The sequence below is a fragment of the Bidens hawaiensis genome, unplaced genomic scaffold, assembly GCF_021521415.1.
Source record: "Bidens hawaiensis isolate Kalapana, Puna unplaced genomic scaffold, B.hawaiensis_p1.1 tig00081053_1, whole genome shotgun sequence".
NCBI lineage: Eukaryota > Viridiplantae > Streptophyta > Magnoliopsida > Asterales > Asteraceae > Bidens > Bidens hawaiensis.
In genome coordinates, this window is record NW_027503758.1 from 1069 (window position 1) to 23331 (window position 22263).

The 22263-nt window shown below is 34.4% G+C and overlaps 2 protein-coding genes across 2 annotated transcripts; one reads left to right on the plus strand and one right to left on the minus strand.

The window, feature by feature from the left end:
* Positions 1 to 14989: 14989 nt before the first annotated feature.
* On the minus strand, positions 14990 to 16586 carry LOC143607308 (uncharacterized). The gene is made up of 5 exons (XM_077082797.1): positions 16523 to 16586; positions 16213 to 16370; positions 15828 to 16111; positions 15298 to 15755; positions 14990 to 15057 (listed from the first exon to the last, which is right to left on the minus strand). The coding sequence occupies exons 1-5, from the start codon at positions 16584 to 16586 to the stop codon at positions 14990 to 14992; spliced, it is 1032 nt and encodes a 343-aa protein (XP_076938912.1).
* Positions 16587 to 18141: 1555 nt separating this feature from the next.
* LOC143607310 (nicotinamidase 1-like) lies at positions 18142 to 20574 on the plus strand. The gene is made up of 5 exons (XM_077082799.1): positions 18142 to 18396; positions 18881 to 19064; positions 19159 to 19292; positions 19369 to 19554; positions 20434 to 20574. The coding sequence occupies exons 1-5, from the start codon at positions 18250 to 18252 to the stop codon at positions 20572 to 20574; spliced, it is 792 nt and encodes a 263-aa protein (XP_076938914.1). The 5' UTR covers positions 18142 to 18249.
* Positions 20575 to 22263: the final 1689 nt, after the last annotated feature.

The window sequence follows — 22263 nt, forward strand, 5'->3', positions numbered from 1 at the left end:
CCCTGCGCGAGCGCGCCATGTTAGTCAGCGCGTGCATTTGTTATGTGCGCCCTGCGCGAGCGCGCCATGTTAGTCAGCGCGTGCATTTGTTATGTGCGCCCTGCGCGAGCGCGCCATGTTAGTCAGCGCGTGCATTTGTTATGTGCGCCCTGCGCGAGCGCACCATGTTAAGAACCAGCGTGAGCATATGTTATATGCGCCATGCGTGAATGTTTTGGCTTTATGTTTTCATGTAACTTAACGTTATGTTGTCTATGGGTTGACCATCCCGCATGATGCTAAGGCGGGTGCATCCTAAATCGTTTATGCGCGTGCGGAAGGGAACTAACCTCCCCGCATGGCGGGAACATTGAGAGCTAGTTTGTCTGAAGCTCCAAGATGGAATTGACTTCAACATGACTGATCACTATGTTGAAATACCAAGACCACCTGGAGAATCTACAAATGAAACTCAATATCCCCAACTGCGAGAAGGTTACGCACCTACCCGCAGCAAAGAAATGTCCTACACGCAGAAAGCTATGCGCACAAAGTGATGCGCACAGAACACTTAGTCTATTCTCCAGACATAAGGAGATTACTCCCGCCCAAAAGGAAACAGTAGCGTGTTTCAGGGATTTTTCCACTTTTTACTGTACACTGACAAAAGTACCTGAAAAAGCACACTGTAACATGAAAAGTCAACTGTCAGCCACCCTATTCTCACCAACCCCAGACCTGCATGTCCTGTCCAAATCAAATCAAGATCTTTTGTCCACTCCTCCACTTTTAAGTAAACAATAAACAATAATAATTTCCATACTTATCATCATTACCCCTAGATATGAAAAGATTTCAATCCCCTAAAGCAAGGGATTGTGTTCCCTTGAGTTTGCCTATAAATATGTAACCTAAGTTATCACTCAAAACACACTCCAAAGAACTGCAAACTTGCACTAATCATCTCCCGAGCATCCGTTATTTTCGATTCCGTTCCAGTTACTAGGTAAGCCGAGGTTATAACCTTGAGATCTACTTTCCAACCCTTATATTCTCCTATTTCTTGATCTTAATATATATACTTCTTGTTATTTAATCGTATTCTAGACCTTCAATTCCGAGGCCAACACCAAGAAAACCCGAATCTCGATTAATCCCTTAACAAGAACCACAGGTGAGTCTCACAGCCCCTATTTTCACTGTTTTCACTATTTTTAAACTGTTTTCGGGGCGAGGGACACGTACTTAAATAATGTTTTATCATGGTATACTTACAAGCTATGCAAGCGATTATGTGTTTAAGTTATGTTTCATGATGAGTAATGCAAACGGTTATCTAAGGTTTTCGATGTATGTGCGCTAGAACTCGAGTAAGTGATCACTTTACCATTGGAACTCTAAGGGTAGGGACTGCTGGTTTGATCCACCCACTCGTAGGGGTCGCACCTCTTTGCATGGACGAGTGCCTAGTATGGTCATGGGGCAGTACTATGGGATTGAACCCGCTCGTAGGGGTCGCGCCTCTTTGCATGGACGAGCGCCTTGTTTTCCCCCCGGCACAACGTCCGCGCGTAACCCGCGGGACGGAATTATTATTTTAGCTCGTAGTGGCAGCGCCACTTTGCATGGACGAGCACATGTTCCTGAAACGTTCGCAGCGTAACCCGCGGGACGGTATTACTTATTTTAGCTCGTAGTGGCAGCGCCACTTTGCATAGACGAGCACAGTTCCCAGAAATGTTCGCGCGTAACCCGCGGAACGATTTTATCAGAATATGTTGATATAACTATGTTTTAACCAAGCATGTGTTTTAATGATGCTATCAGAATTATGTTTCAGAATGATTTGTATCAAGATTATGATGCAATACGATTTATCAAGTTACTAAGACTTGTGAACTCACTCAGTTTATACTGATTCAAATGTTTTTACCGTGTCTTTCAGGAGATAACTAGGTAGCGCATGGAGTCACACTTAGAGCACCTCACGCTGAACTTCTAAACTAGCTTTTTGGAAGATTTTAGTTCTATCCCTTCGATGCGCGTGGTTGTTCCCGCCGCGCATGGGGATATGGCGTAGAAATCTTCAACAATTTTTATACTTGGATGTTTTATGTAATTTTTAAACAATGTAATGTATTTGTATTAAACTTTTCATGCGCAATGAAAATCTTACTTTGAATGTTTGCAATGGCCCGTGCTTAAGTATCATTTCCCACTCGCGCGCGCCCGGCTGCTTCCGCCGCTCAGGGCCGGGTGTGACATTAGGCTATGTGTAGTGGAGGGGTTATAATTGGGGGCGAATTGTGACACGTAAGGCCCAGTCAGCATGAAGTGAAAATTTGTTTTTAGGGTGTAATGGTGTAGGGGCTACAAGTTGGGCCCACAGTGTCTTTTTTTATTATTTTCTTTTTATAATTAAACTAATTAAATAAAAACCAATTTATTTAAATAATTAAATAAAAATGTATTAAAATTAAAAAATAAATACAAAAAAAATACATAAACTAAAAAAAATACACGAAAAATAAAAATAAATTATAATAAAAAACACACCAAAATAATAACACATAAAAATTTCTATAAAAAAACTAATATATTCGTCTTCATCTTCGTCTTCGTCCCCGTCCTCGTCATCGTCCCCTCCTCGTCTTCGTCCTCGTACTCGTCTTCGTCCTCGTACTCGTCTTCGTCCTCCTCCTCAACGGGACGATTATCCCACACGTGTTGAACCAAATCCGCCTTCAATTGGTTATGTATATCACTTGATGTGAGCTGGTGAATGTTATACGTTCGTTGGTCTTGGGTTGGTTCAGGGAACTGTTCTGGAACGCTTTCCTGGTATATAGTGTTGACATATTGCTTTTTCCCTCGTCTTCTAAAATCATATTATGCAATATGATACACGTATACATGGCATCGCTCATTTTTGCCAAAGTCCATACACGACAAGGGTTTTTCACATAATGCCAATGTTTTTTTAGAACCCCGAAACACCTCTCGATATCCTTTCTCGCGGACATCTTGATTCTTCTTAAAATAATCTCTTTTTTCTTCGATAGGGTCTTGAAACGTCTTGACGATGATCGAGTACTCTGGATATATCCCATCTCCCAAGTAGTATCCATGACGATAGAAGGTATCGTTGGCATAAACCGGTAAGACCGGTATGCTACGGCTGGTGTAATACTCTAACACGGGTGACGCGTTGAGAACGTTTATGTCGTTGTTGGACCCGACTGAGCCGAAGAAGGCTGACCAAATCCAGAGGTCGTTTGAACAAATGGCTTGAAGACTAACCGTTGAAACTCCATGGTCACCACGAGTGTATTGACCTCGCCATGCGGTTGGACAATTGGCCCACTCCCAATGCATGCAATCTATACTCCCGATCATGCCTGGAAAAGAATGTTTGCTTTCGTGTATGTGAGTCAGGTCGTTTGAAGTAGGAATCCTCAAATAACGACGAGAGTATAATTGTATTATCCCTATACAAATAAATTATTAAACAGTATTTATATTAAAAACAATAGTTAATACAAACAATTTAAATATTAACGATGCAAAAATTATCCAACGCATCTCTCGTTGTTTTCCCAGCCATCTTTAAATACTCGTCATTGATATCGGTCGTGTTGCCGTATGCGAGGATGCGTATAGCCGAAGTACATTTTTGGATGGCGGAGAATCCTAAATATCCTCTTGCATCGGGTTTCTGTTGAAAATACTCATACTCCCGCTCCATATCTCCAACGATGCGCAAAAATAAACGCTTGGACATCCGAAAACGACGTCGAAACATTGCGTCGTTAAATGTAGGTGTGTCGTCGAAGTAGTCCTTCATCAAATGAGCGTTCGCTTGCGTATGATCCCGAAGGATATATGACCGTCTACGTGGTGCCGTAGATGGAGCAGAGCCGGACACCATGTTATTGATGACGGCCCGAACCACGTTCGTGACCTCTAAATGCTCTTCCGCCACTTGTCGGTGAATCTGATGAATTCTTCGACTCTCGTTTATTAATTGATCCAAAATCTCGGCAGAGTTCGTGGAATTCGGGGAACTCATTGAATTTGAAGAAGTATGAAAATAATAAAAATGATTGGTATTTTTATGTTTGTGTTTGTGTATGAGGTGAAAATGGTTAGATAAAGTTTGATATATATATTAAGTGTTTAAATTAATTTTTTTTATATATAGCCGTTGCCCAACGACGTTATTATTATATTATTTTCTTTCCATCTTCGCAAGCGACAATAATTTGCCGCCCCCCCCCGCCCCTTTTCGCCCAATATCGCCGGGGGGGGGGGGGGGCTGTGTTCCTTCAAAAAAATCGCCCAATATCGCCCCCATATTTCCGTCCAGTACACACACCCTTATAGTCTAAGGCCTACAGTTTGCTTTTAACTAGGAGGGTTTCTAAATATTATCTTATCACATAAAATTGTGAAACATATTTATATGTATAAGCGTATATATATTTACCGATGCATATGCATGCGAAGGCCATTTGTGATACCAACAAATATTTTATTTTAAAATAACTCCATTTCAATAAAATTTATATAGAAGATTTTGACACGATATATTTAGAATTTTAAGAAGGTTAACTAACAAAAAATATATATACTAAAAAACTGATAAATCATATTTTATTAAAAAGAAACGAGGAAATGGATTGAACAAAATATTTTTGGTAGCCCGTTATTGGTTATATTAAGAGTCTACGTATGAATCGGTCAAGATATAAAGTGTGTTTGGTTCATGAAAAATACACATTTTTTTATATATGTAAAGTCTGGTAATAATTAAGTTCCAAAAATATGTTGAATGATTAAAAATTTACCTTTTAATTTATCAGACATATTAATGATTTTACATAATATTATCAAACGTAAAACCAGGGCGGGGCAAATTGATCGATTTGGCCTTTAGTTTTGGTTGTAGAAAAACTCGCCGGAAAATTTATGTGCGCCGGAATATTGTAGGCCCGGCTGGAGATGACGAGGCACACGTGAAGTTAAAATTTGTTTCAAACCAAGTTAGGAGAAATGGCAAAATTGGTCCCATGGTTTATTTTTATATTAATATACCGTCATTGCTAATCTAGATATATAATAATTTTATATTATTGTTTTATTTTGAAATGCAGTAAATATTAGTCTCCAATTTCGACCTACAATAAATATTAAGTAAACAAAAAAAGTGTTAACCTTCAAGTTCTACAACTTATTTTACTAACCCTTCTAGTTGATCTCTAAAGAAACTATAGAATAGATTGTAACCAATATTTACTTATGAATCCACGCTAAAATGGATAACATTTGAAATCAATTAACGTGTAATTATTGTGTCTTTATAAATTAAGAGATGTTTTTGATTCATATATAGTTATTTTTACTAGCACTACTAGTTTGAAAACATTAAAACGTGATAGAGTGTCATATTCCACCATTTCAGATGGCGAAATACATAGTTATCATCATTAACGAATCCGTACACCTAGTATCCATAAGTTGTTTCTTAAACCTAAAAATCTAAAAAAGAAATTGAGGTAGGGATGACTTCAAAATCAAGTTTTAAAGAATGATAAAAATAGCCTATGCTCTTTATTCCATTATTATTAAATTTATTATTTACATATTCACCACTTTTTGTGTTGTTTCAATTATATTACACCTTCAATCCAATAACTTCTATTTTAACTACAGACCATTTTTGTATTAATAACTTGTATAAGTATTAAATTTTAGGGTTTTGAAAATTGGGGCATTATAATACTACTATATTTTTAATATGTTTATTGTTATAACATTAACCGTCCTTTATAAAAAAATTAGCTTACGTATTTCGTTATTCGTTAGAGCTTATAGACCTTTTTATTTCGGTTCGGCCGAGGTATATAAATTCTCAGAGACGGCCCTGCGTAAAACGTAAGTCAATATGAAATAAGAAAAATGTAAACATAAAATGTAAATTGGAAAAAAGAATATAGTCATATAATGGTAAAGTGGGCCTAAAATATAATTTACATATCTTTTTTATATAGTCAAAGAATAAATGATATAATGGTGAAATGAAGATAAGAAATGGAAAACAGAATCGTGACCACCAAATATTGGAAGAGGAAGAAAAGTCCAAAAGGCTTGTCACACACATAGTGCTTTAAGCGGTAGGGCCCACCCAAGGGCAAAACTGGAATTTAGAAAGAACAGAAGCGCGTTATAAGCCAACCGAATCAAAAGATATCGTTACATAAAAGTGGGATTAAAAGGGGATGATGTGACATAGGTTTTGTTCCTTTTACCTTTCCGTTAATACATAAATAAATAAAATACTATATATACTTACAAAATAATTAAATACATAATGAGTTAAAGATATTTAAAAAGGCCTTTTACCTTTAAAAGTTAAAATCGTATAGATGACAAGAAGTTGTATGTTTGAAACCTGAATCACGAAAAACCTATTTAACTCACCTGACTCAGCTACATGGATAAGGTTGAGTAGAAAAGGCATACCATAACGAAATTGTTGAACTGAATAGCTTAATCATATAAAAAAACCGGTGGTCCGGTTATGGTTTTCTAACCGAACTTCATGGTTTGGATTGTTATATATGTATAGATAGCTGAAATAATCAAGCGTCATTTAAACAGACCTTTATATGTTTTTTTAATATCATAAAGTTTTCGTGTTAATTTTCTTTTTAATAAAAAACGTATTATCAGTACAAAATGAGCTTGGATTGATTAACACCGAGAAGTGATGCTCATCTCTGTATCAATGATATGATACTACTTTCATTTTTTTAGCGACAATATTATTTTTAGTCCATGTCGTTTGGAGACTTGAACGAAATACCTTCTCTACCTCTATATATATGTGAGATATTAATAAAAGTATATAATTTCATATATATTATAAGAAGTGACACTAACTATAATCGTAGTATATGTTATTTATTTATTTATTTTTTAAGAACTTTATATAATCTAGCTTGAACTTCGAAGTAAATTACTTAAATCTGTTTAAATGTCTTAACTGAATTCAAGTCAGTTTTATGAATGATAAATTCGAACAATATAAAACCCATAAAGCAAGAAAACTGTATATAATTATTGATCATATAAACAGAATAAAAAAAGATATCAATGTGACATATTTGATGAGTTATATATAATAATGAACCATAAAGCAAGAATATTATTTTGATGCAATATATTAATAATAGAAGTATTGTGTGAATAAAATATTACGTTTGTAATATGGCTGTTTGTAACTATGCGAAAAGTAGGAAAATGATAGCTTGAGACTTATGTGACGAATCAACATCATGTTTGATTATAGCATAGAAGCATACGCATGATCGCATTTTCCTATTCATGGTTCACTCGTGAGACACATGGATGCCTATATAATGTAGATGGATTTATTGCTTGTATTTATACACATTTTATTTTTATTATTTATGTATATAAATAAATACTAGTCAAGTGATAGCACGATATAGTATGAATAAAATTTTATTTAAGGTTGTTAGCGAGCCAATGCTAGCTTTACTCGAACTTTACACCAAGCTGACTCAGCTCAACTCCAAACTAATGCTAAAATATCAAAGTCGAAATTATATATAACTTGAGTACTATTAATTATATTTTTGTAAAACATATAAAATGAATATAAAAAAAAGAATAAAGTTGAGTAATATTTGGATATACATGAGGGTTTAAAGTTGTATATTAAATAATAAAATACATTGATAAATGAATTTTTTTAATTGTAATAAGTTTATTTATGTTTTATATCAAATCTAAAGGGTCAGATACATAATTAATGAGATGAAATTGTAAACATTTATATTTAAAAAACTTGTACATTCATGCAATAATAACTTGTACATTTCAAACCGTTAATCTGATTTGAAAAAAAAAAATACTGGAACGTCGACAAAATATGCCCGTTTAAATGAGTATGCTCGGATTTTTTACTCATATTTTTGTAAAACATATAAGATTAAAATAAAAAAAGATGAAGTTGAGTTAAAAGTGGGTAAACACGAGGGGTCAAAGTTGTGAGTATTTCTTAATATTCAAAATATGAGTAAAGTTGAAATACCATAATTGTAATTATATTTGTTGAAATCATATGAACGTTAGTGAATCATATTTAAAAGACCAATTTACCCCTTGTAAACATGTACATTATGCATTAGAAATTGTAAAACCCTTAAAATAAACGTCTTGATTTGCGTTTTACTTATGTATTATTTATTGTGTGTGTGTATATATATATATATAGATTTAGAACAATGGAATATTTTTAACAGCCAACCGTACAACCCAAACCCAATATAGGACAACTGAATTATAAATTATTTAACGGGTCAATACATTTATGTTTGCCAATGTGAATCATTTTAAATATAGGATAAAGATATGGCTTACCTACGTCTAACAAATTTCATTTTCTTATACACCATACCTTAGAATCACTGTCAGGATTAGACCCTGTATTACAAGATATCATTAAGACCATGTAAAATGGTGGTGTGTGTGCGGGGGAGCCCGTGACTTTCTTCTCCACTGGCCCTTCAAAGTTTTGGTCTTACAACCATTTTCATCAACCGTGGTGTATACAATGGTGTGGGAGGTTTTGAAGCACAAAACCAGTCAGGGGTGAAGTGTATGACTTTTTGGGCCCTTTTCCACATCCACAACGAGCCACCACGGGTAGCCTAAGAACGAGCCTATCATTACAAAGTTACACACGATCTAAACAAGTGATTACCCTTAAATGTTTGCATAATTATGTTACCTTCTCTTAACAATAATAAATAGGAAATGAGATAACAATTCACCTTGCCTAACCTCATGCCTAATGCCAATTTTTTTTTGGTAGGAGATAAGTTGAAAAGAACCAAACTTCAAAAGACAAACACCCATATATCAACCCATATTTATTTTCACCATTTTTTTCCTTCATAACTCTATCTAATCTAATAATATATACTCCATATTTCATGCCATTTGCCGCCTCCTTATTCCTTTTTACCATTTTCCCCGTCTTTCTTGCTTACGAGATACACATTTCTCTTTTTAACAATGATATATTTTATAATTAAAGTATTAATTATACTAATAAAACATTTATTATAAATTATCCCTCATTTTAATAAACTTTGAAATCTAATTACGTAATTTTTTTTCAATCAAATAGCAAATGAAAGTCAAATTACAATAATAGTGATCAAAGTATTTTCGAAACCCAACTATATCCTAATTTTTACATATTTTAGAAATTTTCTTAAAATCATTAGTATATCAGTATATTTAATACATTTGTTCTCCTATAACATTTGTATAAAGAATTTTATGTATTAATATCTCACGATATCTAAGTTAGTAATAGATAAACTAAAACTAGATGGTTTTTACTTATTAAACATCTTCATTAATTAATTCATGCTACCAACTATTCAAAACATGTCATTCTCTTTTGCTCAATGTCATATTCCTTTATCAATTATTTAATGCCTTTATTGGATGCATCCTAATCCACTGATTCCAATGTGCCATTGACAAGAAACACCAAGTCCCACTTAAAACATTCATCATATCATTTGACATTTTCTCATACTGGTGGCGTGTAAACATCACAATAACATAGTTATCAAACTTTACAACAAATCTTGTAAATATAGAATGTAACTATAAACCATGGATTAACAACGGTGTTTAAATTGTGTTTTGGCTCAACCCATGGTGTCAACTATGACCAATCTAATATAAATTTTTTGATCCAAAATTATTATCCATATACATTGATTTCACATAAGTTAAACTTAAAAATATATTGATGTGTATAGTTCGATGATTTTAAAAGATTTTGCATTTATCATAGTAGGGAGCAATAAATAAGTGGCACGTTTTACGACATTACATGGTTCTGCCTTTAGACCACCCGTAGTGGCAACGTTGCCACCAACGTTGTAGACGAAAACGTGGGGGGTACACCGCCCCCCTGCGTTATGGGAATTTTGATTTTGGCTGCGTTGTATACAAAACGAGGTGAAATGGCACAAAAATCAAAGATTGTTCCCCAAAAATCAAAGATTGTTCTATCACCGGTGGATTTCATGGTGGCCGGAACTCCGACGGTGGATTTCAAGGTCTCCGTCGGCCATGGTGGCCGGAATAATGAACATGGATCCGACACCATGTTCAATCTCCTTAGCCGGAATTCTTCTTCGTCGGTCGTTTGTGTATGTGAATCTCCGTCGGAGAATCCCCTCAGCCGGAATAAGAGACTGTTTGTGTTTGTGTTTGTGTGTGTGAAGATTGAGACGTGTGGGTGTGGGACACTAGCTTGATGTGAAGGGTTTTATGCTTTTTTTAATTTCTATTTTTTTAATTAAACTATGTGTTTTATGGTGGCCGGAATAATTGGATCCGGTGGGTTTCATGGTGGCCGGAAAAAGTGAACGTGCGTCACGTGGCGCATAACGCCTGGGGGTGGAGAGTTATGACTACACCCTGTTTTTGTAAAAAACCATAACTCTAACTGGACGCCACATGGCGTATAATGCCTGGATGTGGAGAGTTATGACTACACATGGTCTTAGAATCATTTGAATAGACATAATTAAACTTTCCACGGGATTCAAGTCTCCCGATTAATTAGACCCTACATAGCATGATCTTATAACTTACAAAACTTAGAAATTTAGTTGTCCAAATGACAAATCATGTCATATGTGCAAATTGCGTAAACCTTAGTGTCAAAAAGGGAAAATTGAGAGATTTAAAGCTGTAAAAGTCTAAAATTACGCAATAAGGATAGATTGTGACACATATCACTTAATTAAAGATCTCTAAATAAAACCATGTACCAATTGCAAAATTGTCAACCTAATTATATAGATATTTATTAAAAAAAACACAGTCAAATGTTATAAATATAATTTTAGGATCATAAGTCTATTTAACTTTACTTGGTCAAAATGTCAATAATGTGATTTTTTCTCTATTCTAATTATTTATAAATTAACTAGCAATTAGACACAATAACATCAGATGAAATATTATAGTAAAAACTAGATCATAAATCCAACGGTATTATATGTTCTTTGGTTCAAGTCAGATAAGTTTCAAATCTAATGAATTAATGATAATACACAACATTCATATGGCAAGATCGGTTAGCATGAGCACTACACGCATAAGTGAAGTGTATCAAGTTCAAGTCGATTACACATGTTATCTTTAGCCCTCTACTTTGAATGGAAATGTTTTCCACAATCCACATCAACTAAAGAACTCTTGCCACCTTTCATTTTCCAGATAAAAAATTATTCATTATTTTTTTAAAACATACTCATAACTATAAACCAGCTCAGTTGTTTGATAAAGCACAGGTTTATAAGAGTTAGTCTAGCCGGTAAAATAAAACGAATAGAATTATCAAGTTCCCATTTCACATATATTGAGTGTTGAGTGTTGACTAAATCAACCTGATTAAGTCTATAAAATAACAACACAATTTTAATTTTATTTTTAAGTTTACACATGTACCACGTAAAACCATAAAATTAGAGTGTGTTATTAGAAAAATAAATTACTTCGATTTTTCTATTAGAAGAAACGACGATCAAACTTGTGATTTATAAAAAACATATGACAACAGTTTTTGATCTGCTAGTTTTTCCTTCAGTTACTTAAATACCTCTTTGTTTCATCCAATCAATGTATTGACGATGACTTAGGCCAAAAGAATAGACCGCATGCTAATGGAGCAAATGAGCAATAACTTTATACGTTAGAATTGACGATTCATCCAGATGAAGATCCCGTTGTGAAATTGAGATCCACGTAACTGGTCACCATTTATACCATATAATGAAATAGTTACCATAATTACACATAATTTAAGTTTGTGTGTCATATAATGTGTCACCATATATTCCATTTGTAAGTATGCCACATAGGTACATGCATCAACTTGAGAAAAAAAAATTAATCGAACCTTTTGTTATTTAATAGTCTAAATCCAATAAACTAAAGAAGGTATGTCAACTTTATATATTTATAACAACGTGACAAAAAGCGCTGTCATGTGTTTTTTTTTATAATGGATTCAACTAACTGATTGCTATAAATATGAAGTGAAAGTATGCTTCGATCTATTTCATTCTTTTGTTATACAAAGATCTTAGCACTAATAAGGTAATTTATTTTATTCCATGTTAATTTTAATCTTTCAAGTATGTAATAATAATCTATCGACAAAATTACAAATTTTGTCATTTAAACATATACAATTTATGGATCATGTCTTTTAAAAAGTTTATTTACAATCGGTGTTTTATACATGACATGTTTGTTTGATTTTCGTTCCTTTAACTAAATGAGATTCAAAAACCTCGTTAATTCTTGGCATGTGAGAGCATTTAAGTATTTTTACGCGTACCATTTAAGTATTTATAATTAAAAAACAAATTAAATATATTATTAGAAAAATAAACTAAATAAAATATGTGAAACAAAAACCCCGTTAAGTCTTGGCATGTTTTGATTTAACTGAGTTTTTGGATGCCAGTTAATGTAAATGACGAAAAACGAATGTATTTTGTCATATAAAGGACACCGCCCGTAAATAAACTTTTTAAACAATCCGATCCATAAATCGCATATATTTAAATGACACAATTTGTAATACGTCTAATTTCTATAGTGGAGAGTTGGAGTCAATATGGGGCACCTATAGCCTATGGGTGCCACACTATTAAGCCTTGAACATTGGTGGAAAAGAGAGGCGTCGAACTGCAAAGAACCAATCTATAAAGCTTTAACGTATAGAAGATTGTGAGGGTGTGGTAGGGATGACAATGGGTCGAGTTTAGGTAATCTAAACCCATACCTGATTATTAAAGGTCCGTCTCTAACTCGTCTGGTTTTGTCGGTTATTACCCGCCAGGTTTTGGGATACCCATCAGGTTTTATATCGGGTTTTGGCACAATACCCGTCGGGTATACCCGGCTCAAACTCGTCGGGTTTCTATCGGGTCGAACTGATTAGGGAGAAGACGGGATGTGATTTGTGGAGATGTCCAAATGTGAACTTGAGAAACCAAAGGTCCTTGGGTTATAGAAACAGAAAATAGACAAGACGCGATTTGTAAACTCACTAAAGTGTAACTCATTAATTTGTTATTATGAGACGAAAAGGCTATGTTATAAGAATTTGAAACAGATGCTCCACTTTCAAATTTTATATGATAATATAGAATAATTATAGATGAATATATTTATAAATTATAATTAGGTTATTGACCTGTGGGCGCTACGGGTGGAAAAATATAAATAATGTAACATCCACACTTTTCTAGCATCAAGTGAAATATAAATAATGTAAAAACATAACATTCAATTAAAATAACATTCATTTACAATTACAAATTAGTAAATAATTTCTTATAAACCACATTTGTAGTTTTATATGTAACTTATCTTCCTTGTCTAATATAAGCATTTTAACACCGTCTCTACTCTTCACTCGTGATAAAACCACATATAGTTGACCATGTGTAAAAACCGATTCTCGCAGGTATATGCCAACTCTTACTAGTGATTGGCCTTGACTTTTATTAATGGTCATTGCAAAACAAACCACAACAGGAAACTATCTTCGTTTCAATTTGAATGGCAGTTTATTATCTGAAGGAGTTAGACCACTACGAGTTATATAAGTGCGAAACCCAATGCTAGTACCTGAAATAACCTTTACTTAGATAATACGCCTCCCCAAGTTAATTACTTGTAATCTGGTTTCGTTACATAAACCGTTCTTCTTATCTATATTCCTTAGTAATATGATTGGCACACCAACTTTTAAAACCAATATATGATTAGGCATACCAGACATATTTAAACCATTTAGAAAATTCGGTTAGTGTAATGCTGGATCGAAACCAGGACCAACACCATCAGACTTTTCTATACTATCAGAACTGAGATGTTCAACTTCTTCTCCAGGAAACAAAGACAAAAATCTGTCATTAATGTCTTGGACAACCTCATTTAAAGGTGCAAGTATGACACTTTCTTGAAAATATGAAATATCATTAAAATTTTCCAATAATAATCGGATGAATCACTAATCAAAAGATCATTTGGTATATCTATAATGGCGTTATCGTCATTGTCACCGCCAAGTTTTCCTTCACCAAGCTCCAACAACCATTCGGCAAAATCTACTGGTCTCTTCCAAATCTGATGCCTAACATCCGACCATTAACCTCATGTTTTTTGTTAACCTAAGAACCTTGCATTTGGACCAAATGTGGGATGAACTAAATGAAGCATTAACAATGTCACTACGTGATCCGTTTTGTACTATTGGTAGAATTTGTCTAAAATCAAATCCAAAAACAATAACTTTCCCCATAAATGGATGTTCATAAGTGTTACGGTTACCACTTTTTAAAACATCTTTTAAAGTCCTATCCAAGGCTTCAAAAGCATGTTTATGTATCATAGGGGCCTCGTCCCAAATAATCAGATCCGTTTTACTCATTATGTTGCGAATATATGGATTCCTTGTTATTGAACAGGTAGAATCCTCAGTTAGATTTATAGGAATTAAAAATCTAGAGTGAGCGGTTCTACCTCCCTCAAGTAACAAAGATATACCGCTAGAGGCAGCGTTTAAAACTATTTTAGCTTTAGATCTTATGGAAACCGATAATGTCTTACACATAAAAAGTTTTCCCCGTCCCTTCATAACCGTACACAAAGAAAATACCCCTTTCTTTGGATCATTTGCTTTCATCATTTCATTATACACATCTCGTTGCTCAGCCGTTAATGAAATAAAAAGTCGTTGAAACTCATCAGTCATGACTTGTGTATCATAAGCTAGCTCCTCGTTCATAAAATGATTTGTTGATGCATCGATAGAATCCTCATCAGGGAAAGGCATTGTAGGAAAATAACGCAAAGTATAATTATTTCAGAGTAGGAAGTTTTGAATTTTAAGTAACGCGAGGTTCTTTAGTTGTGCCTTTGAAAGCACCAAATCTATAACGAATCACAACAGAATAAAACTGAGTTTTTAACTAAACATATTTGGTAATGTCTTAAAGTATTTAAAAATATAAGAAATTCTAATTATTTGATACCTGGAATTTTTTTGCTCATTTTGTTGTTTATAAAGAATGACATCAATTAAATACGGCCAAGTTTTTTCCCATACATCATCCGGTCTAGATAAATTATATATGATTAACATTGTAGCAAATAAACTTCGTAAATAACAACCACTTGCAGTATGACTTGTTTCTTCAATAACTTCTATATACTCGTTGTCATCGTCTAAAAGGTCTCTTTTATAACAAGCATCTCTATAAGTAGCACACACTTCACCATCAACAGTACGAATATCTTCAAAGCACGTAGGGTCTCTAACCTTGTTTAATAAAATTCTTAGATAGTATGCTTCATTGAAAGCTGGAGGAACATGATGAACATGACCAATAGAGAAACCTCGTTTATGGTCCCAATGTCGTTCATCTTGTTTCCATACAATTTTTTTTGGAAACTCAATGTAAGTTAGCGTTCGAGCAAGACCATATTTCTCATTACACTCCATCCAAGCAGTAAATCTTGAAGAACTAACAGTCGGCTTGTTTAAAATATCTTCCACATCATCATCATCTACGAACACAACTGTTTGTTGTCCAGGTAAATGAAACGGAAGCCGGGTAACAGAAGGAACTCTATAATGAACATCAAAAGAAAAAATTCTTCATGCAGCCTCACATCCAGATATATATCTGCAATTATAAAACGTCTTAGCTTCATCTACCACTTCATCTTGATTGTCAGTCTTTTCTTGTACAAGTGACATAGTAGCACGATCCGGGCCTTTATTAATGTACTTAAAAAAATACTTTATCGAACCCTCTTGATTGCACCATTCAACATTGATTTGGGCCTGATATTTTTTTAACAATTTCTTGTTATATGGAAGAACATGTCTGTTGTATAAATTAACCGCAGACTTCACAACAACATTACCCAAATCTCTTCTTCGATAAACAGGAAACCCATTATAATCAATTGACGTCTTATTCTGAAAGTTTTTGGGAATTTTTTAGAACATGAGTTATCGACCATGCAAGAGCATTTAGGGTTAGCAACACCACAAGGACCATGCATCATGTGGTCGCTTACAAGCGAATAAAATTCCAGGTCTTCATTCTTATCTGGAATTTTGGCTGAGATAAATTTTTCTATATTGTCTGAATTATAAATTTTATGATCGGAATGCAAAAACAGGCATATATGTGCATGGGGCAATCCGCGTTTCTGAAATTCAGTTGTGTAAACAACTGCACATGACAAGTAGTAGTAGATTATATAAGTTATTGAATACCAATATAATATATGTTAAGGATATTTGGTATACTAACATAATTTTGACAATGGTAATGAATATTAACATTTTAAAAATTATGATAACGAACTAAAACCACACAATTACCTGCTTGAAGCTTTCCAAACAAAGTTCTATCCTTCAAGTCATTCATTAACGAATCAAGCTTCATCTTGAACAACCTACACAATATATCTGGCCTGTCTTTGGACTTGCGATTTTTCTTTTGTAAAAATCGTTTGATTTCGGGCCAGTTTGGGTGTAGACCCGTGTTACACACAGGTGGAAAAACATGTCAACAAACATAATAAATTTAAAAAACAAATTAAGCAACACAAAATTTCTTCAACTTTCAGACCAAAACGTTAACCATTTACAATGTCTAGATATTAAAAGTTTAAAGTTACAATAAGTTGGTGTGCACCAAACCACCCAAAAAAGTCAACAAAAGACCTAAACATGTTCTTTCATATTAAATCACCATCAACTTCTTTAAATATTCTAACAAAAGAAACTCATTTTGCTTTACCACCTGAAACTTTAAAAAACCAATATCATCCAAATTATATATGCCATTAATATAATAACATGTTTAATAATGAAATCTCGTGTTACACACGGATGAAAGTTATAATAAAAGTAAAAAATATTACATGTAATATGTAAATTGAGTTATATTATATAATTTGTTTTATTTATGACTTTTATAATAAGTTTTTGATATATTTATATACTATTAATTATAAATTATAATTTGCAAACCAAACCTTGGTGTTTGATTTATTTTAAAACAAAACATTCATGTCACACCCCGGATTAGGGCCTAGGCGTATGACCAATAGTTGGTACCTGTTTTGTAAATACATCAGAGTTGCGTGTTATTTTAGCGGAAGACTTTGGTTGAATAGAATATTAATTTATTTGAAAACTTCTCGGATAATAAATACCCGGTGTTTAATTTATAAAGCTTGTTGAAATACCATTTGTAATATATTAAAAACTGAGCCATAATTACCTTGCGAGCATCTAACTCCATGAATATCTTGCTACCTGTACTAATCTGTATTCCCTGAAATGTGGGGAAAAATACGTCAGCTATATGCTGGTGAACACGTATGACTCTATAAAACATTTTAAACGATGGTGTATTATATTTAAAAAAAATCAGTGCTGACCGGTAGCATTTTGGAAAAATACATCGGGGGGTGACCGCGCTTAATACCTATAAAAATTTTCGATAAAAATCACGAAATTTACCCTACTAACGGAGAAAACGACAGTGACCGAGGCCACCCAGTCCCCATTGAGGTACGCTACTGCCCGAGCGTACTGTGCACGCTCCAACACTGCTGCATATTTCCAAGTCTGATTACACGAATCTTTATAGAAACACTAATAGTAAGTAAGTCACTTCGATCAAAAAAAAAATAGTTATGTTTTTTTGTTAGTGTGTTTTAATATATTGAAACGAAATATTTTTAATGGTGAACCTACATACAACAAGTCTAAGTATAGAAAAGAAACAAATAAAGCAAAAGGACCATTGAGAACATTTTATGTATCCTTTTGGACTAAACTATAAAACAGAGTTCCGTTTGAAAACAGGTATCATATCATCATATCGATATTTTAAGAAAAAATCCAATCAGACATAGAAACTTTATATTTATTATTATTATTTAAAAGAGCATATATATATATATATATATATATAGTAAACTATAGACAGAGAGAAAACAGAAGACAAAGAGAGCACGCCTTGCCTTGCGTTGAATTAATATTAATAGTAATAATAATAATAATAATATTGGTGTGTGTGTGTGTGATCGGTGAAAATGGTGTCCGGAACGGCGATAGAAGTGGTGAGAAATGAGCTGCCGGTGGATCAAGAGTCGGTGGTGTTGACTGGTGACAACGTCTCTGTCGGTCTTGTCATGGTTGATATCGTTAATGGCTTCTGTACCGTCGGTGCTGGTAATCTGGTAATTTATTAATTAATTGATTAATACCTGCTTTTCACTCTTCCAACTGTTTAATTCATTGTTGTCTCATATTTGTAGGTTATACACTCATTTAGATCTAATTGCTACATTTTCAGATCTCAACCTATATATATATGTGTGTGTGTGTATAAATGCTAACTTATAGTTTGTGTTTGTTTGTGTATGTTCATGAATTATTCTTTTTAAGTTTTAAGCCAACATGAATAAACACGAACATGCCCATTTTCTTAATGAACGGACATAACAAAAATAAAATAAAATAAAATTGTTTGATTAAAGTAATGAAACTTGCCTTTGTTCGTGTTCGTTCGGTTTGGCTCGTTTGCAGGCCTAGATTTTGAGATCAAATAGGCTAATATATATTTAACTTATAAAAAGAAGTTTATTAGGACATTACTTTGTTGTCAAAATGATGTTTATGCGGTCTGATTGTAGTAACTCTGTTTTGATATAATGTGTACAGGCTCCTAAAGCACCTGATAAACAAATATCTAAGATGGTTGACGAGTCAGCACAGCTTGCCCGAATGTTTTGTGAAAAGAAATGGCCCGTGTTTGCTTTTCTTGATTCTCATCATCCCGATGTCCCCGAGCCCCCTTATCCTCCTCATTGTATAATCGGGACAGATGAAGCCAACTTGGTCCCTGGTAGATTATTATTATTATATAACCGAAAACACACTCGTTGATTCTTTGTTATTAGTATTATAATATGTTTTGCTTTTGCACCTCTGTTTTGTAGCTCTGCAATGGTTAGAGAATGAATCAAATGTGACCATTAGACGTAAAGACTGCATTGATGGATTTCTTGGTTCGTTTGAGAAAGACTGGTCTAATGTGTTTGTAGACTGGGTGAAAAATCACCAGATTGAAACTGTAAGTGTTGTGAATATTATTTTAATTGAAATTTGTTGAATAAACAAACTGATATGATATTGTTTCGGTTTTTCAGATATTGGTTGTTGGGATATGCACGGACGTATGTGTACTGGACTTTGTGTGTTCTGCATTATCTGCAAGAAACCGTGGTCACGTTAAACCTCTAAAGGACGTGATCGTGTATTCTGGTGCGTGTGCAACTTTTGATCTTCCGCTTCATGTTGCCAAAAATATCCCTGGTACTCTTGCTCACCCTCAGGTACACTCGTTTTCTATGTAGACTATTCTAATCACGTGTGTGTTTAACTAGAGGCGCACATTGAAACCGGTGAAAGAAACCCGACCTGAAATCGGTAAACATTGAAACAGATGGTTTTGGCATCTACAGAGAGAAACCAGGTTGAAACCGGTTTTTATTGAGAATGAGAACCGATTTTAGAAATCGGTTCGGACACAGTTTGGTGCAAATTCTAAAAGACTAGCTATTGGGTAAAGGCTATATAGCCGTTTTTGTTTTTTTTTTTTTTACTTTTTTAATCATTTTGCCCCCGTATGCTAGTATAAATAAATATTGGATGCGTTGGTTTAATCACAACGTTCAAAAATGTTCTATATTCTTTAAAATCTCAAAAATGCCCTCAAAAGTCAAAACACTTGAACATGGCTACCGACAGTGGGCACTAATCCGTTGGTGTTGGTGCATGTGCATTCTTAAGCACGAACCGGGTCCCAACCTGACCCAAATCGGCTACCATCAGTCAGTTTTCTCCAATCCCTCCAATCGGTTCCAACCCGAACCAGTGACCCACAACCTGGTTTTGACTCCGTTGACCATAAACCGATTTGTGCACGTCTGTGTTTAATATTGGCATTTGCAGCAATTTAAATGGGTTAAAGTATCTATGCAAAGAGTGTCAAAGCTCACTATATGAATATTTTTCTTAAAACAATAGGTACATGTGTTTATACAGTTATCTATGTAACGCGCTAGTATTATTCATAATCATGGATGCACATGTTTTATGTGCCTAACCTGAATTTATATGGTAGCATAGCTATAACAATATCTTATTTTTTTAAATAGTTATTTGAATATATAAAATAGATTTAATTTTTGTCTACCATCTTGCAATAATAGCAACTTATGCACCATGTTGGCCTTTACATGGCAAAGAGTAGGGGAGCTAAAGTGGTGTCAAAAGTGTCATTTGCACCAACGGGATATTCGAACCCGCCAAATTCGGTGATGGACGAGCTGAGAAACGAGAAAGTGGATTAAAAGAGAATAGGGAGAAAGATTGCCAAGAAATGTGACAAGATGAAAAGTCTTGTTACAAAATGGATTAAGGATTAGAAATCATAGCTATGTACTGTTGTAGTTGTTATGATCTTTTTCTTGTAAGATAAATAATGTGATATAAAGTATGTATTTTCTGAAACTTTGTTTTATTCATGTAACAACATGTCTAAAGCAAATAGTAATCAAGAAACTCAAATAAACAATAAAGGAAAGACAATCGAAGAAATCATGCAAGAAAAAGCAATTGCGGAAAATATACAGCCATACCACAAAATTATGTGCTTGGTATCCGTGATCTAATAAAAGAGGCCGTGAATCCAATCTATGAAATATTGAAACATGACCAAAGTCGTACTGCCTCGCATTCTAACAAAAGAACAAGTCGAAGTAAGAGCGAATCAGCTACTTCGAAAAGAGAATCAAAGAAAGAATCGAAAAAGGAATCGGAAAAGAAGGAAAGTAAGAAAGAGAAAGAACCGAAAAAGAAAGAAACTAGTGATGAAAGCTCGACTGCTGAAAACAACCTCCATGAGAAAACAAAGAAACTTAAGATACATGAATGTTGTGATTTCAAGGTGTTTAAAGTCTATAACCCCAAAGAATTTCATGGGGATAAAGGAGTAATACATACCCTCCGATGGTTGGAGGAAATTGATTCGATTGTGCTGATTAGTAAGTGTACGGAAAGCGAGAAGGTGCAATATACCTCCCAGATGTTCAAGGGGGAGGCATGTAACACCCCGCAACCGCAGCGGAAACGTAAACGGGGTGCGACAGACTCGTCTGATATCAACCACATTGTTTATAAAGAAAACTGAATGCATTAATATACTTCAAAATTACATTATCTCGTAATTCATTACCGTCTAGGTGATACACACATCATACAATACGATACATAATTCTATTTATTATAATGTATCCTAACATTCCGCACGCAAATCTTACACACATCAAGCACTTAGCACGTAAGCAATCACTGCATCTTAGTTGTACCTGAAAAGCATGTGAGAAAACGGGTCAACTACGAATAGTTGGTGAGTTTCACAATTTGAGTAAACCATGATAAATCCATATCAAAATATAATATTATCTGGGGACACTGTTAACCCAGTACCGTACTCATTCCGGGGGCAATGTTAACCCAGAATTACGATGTAATTATGCTGAGCCCACAAGTGAAACCTCTGACTATCACACACAACCCCCGTGGCATATCCCCCGCCCACGGGCCCGTGGCATATCCCCCGCCCACGGAACTGCCCCAAACCGCTATGTCTAACATTACATAGCAAAATATATATCACAACGAAATAGACATGTGCAACTGGCTGGGAAACATCAGCAAATCCATGCCGGACCAGTTGGGTTTGTCAGACCAATAGTACTATCCACACTCTACCGGCTTTCAGTTAATCACTCGTGTTCCGGGGCCTTAGAATGTTAGCAACTCAGACAATTACCATCTTAGTACATTTCCGTACGATTCCCGTACAATAAAATATATATAAATCCACGTAAATCCATGCGTTCAGTATGTATTTAAACATTTCCATAACAACATGCTTTCCGCCCCGGGAAATTATTTAAAAACAATTCAGAAAAAGGGGCTCGTGAAACTCACCTTAGCACATGCAAGCAGGTAACAACAATCATTATCATTTAACA

Excerpts from the sequence above, each read along its gene's own strand:
- LOC143607308 (XM_077082797.1), bottom strand. The coding sequence starts at position 16,586 with ATGAAGCTTGATTCGTTAATGAATGACTTGAAGGATAGAACTTTGTTT. Across the intron at positions 16,371-16,522 it reads GTTTGGAAAGCTTCAAGCAG|TTGTTTACACAACTGAATTT; the intron begins GTAATTGTGTGG and ends TGTCATGTGCAG. Across the intron at positions 15,756-15,827 it reads GTGGTAGATGAAGCTAAGAC|AGTTCCTTCTGTTACCCGGC; the intron begins GTTTTATAATTG and ends TGTTCATTATAG.
- LOC143607310 (XM_077082799.1), top strand. The coding sequence starts at position 18,250 with ATGGTGTCCGGAACGGCGATAGAAGTGGTGAGAAATGAGCTGCCGGTG. Across the intron at positions 19,065-19,158 it reads TGAAGCCAACTTGGTCCCTG|CTCTGCAATGGTTAGAGAAT; the intron begins GTAGATTATTAT and ends TCTGTTTTGTAG. Across the intron at positions 19,293-19,368 it reads AAAATCACCAGATTGAAACT|ATATTGGTTGTTGGGATATG; the intron begins GTAAGTGTTGTG and ends TCGGTTTTTCAG.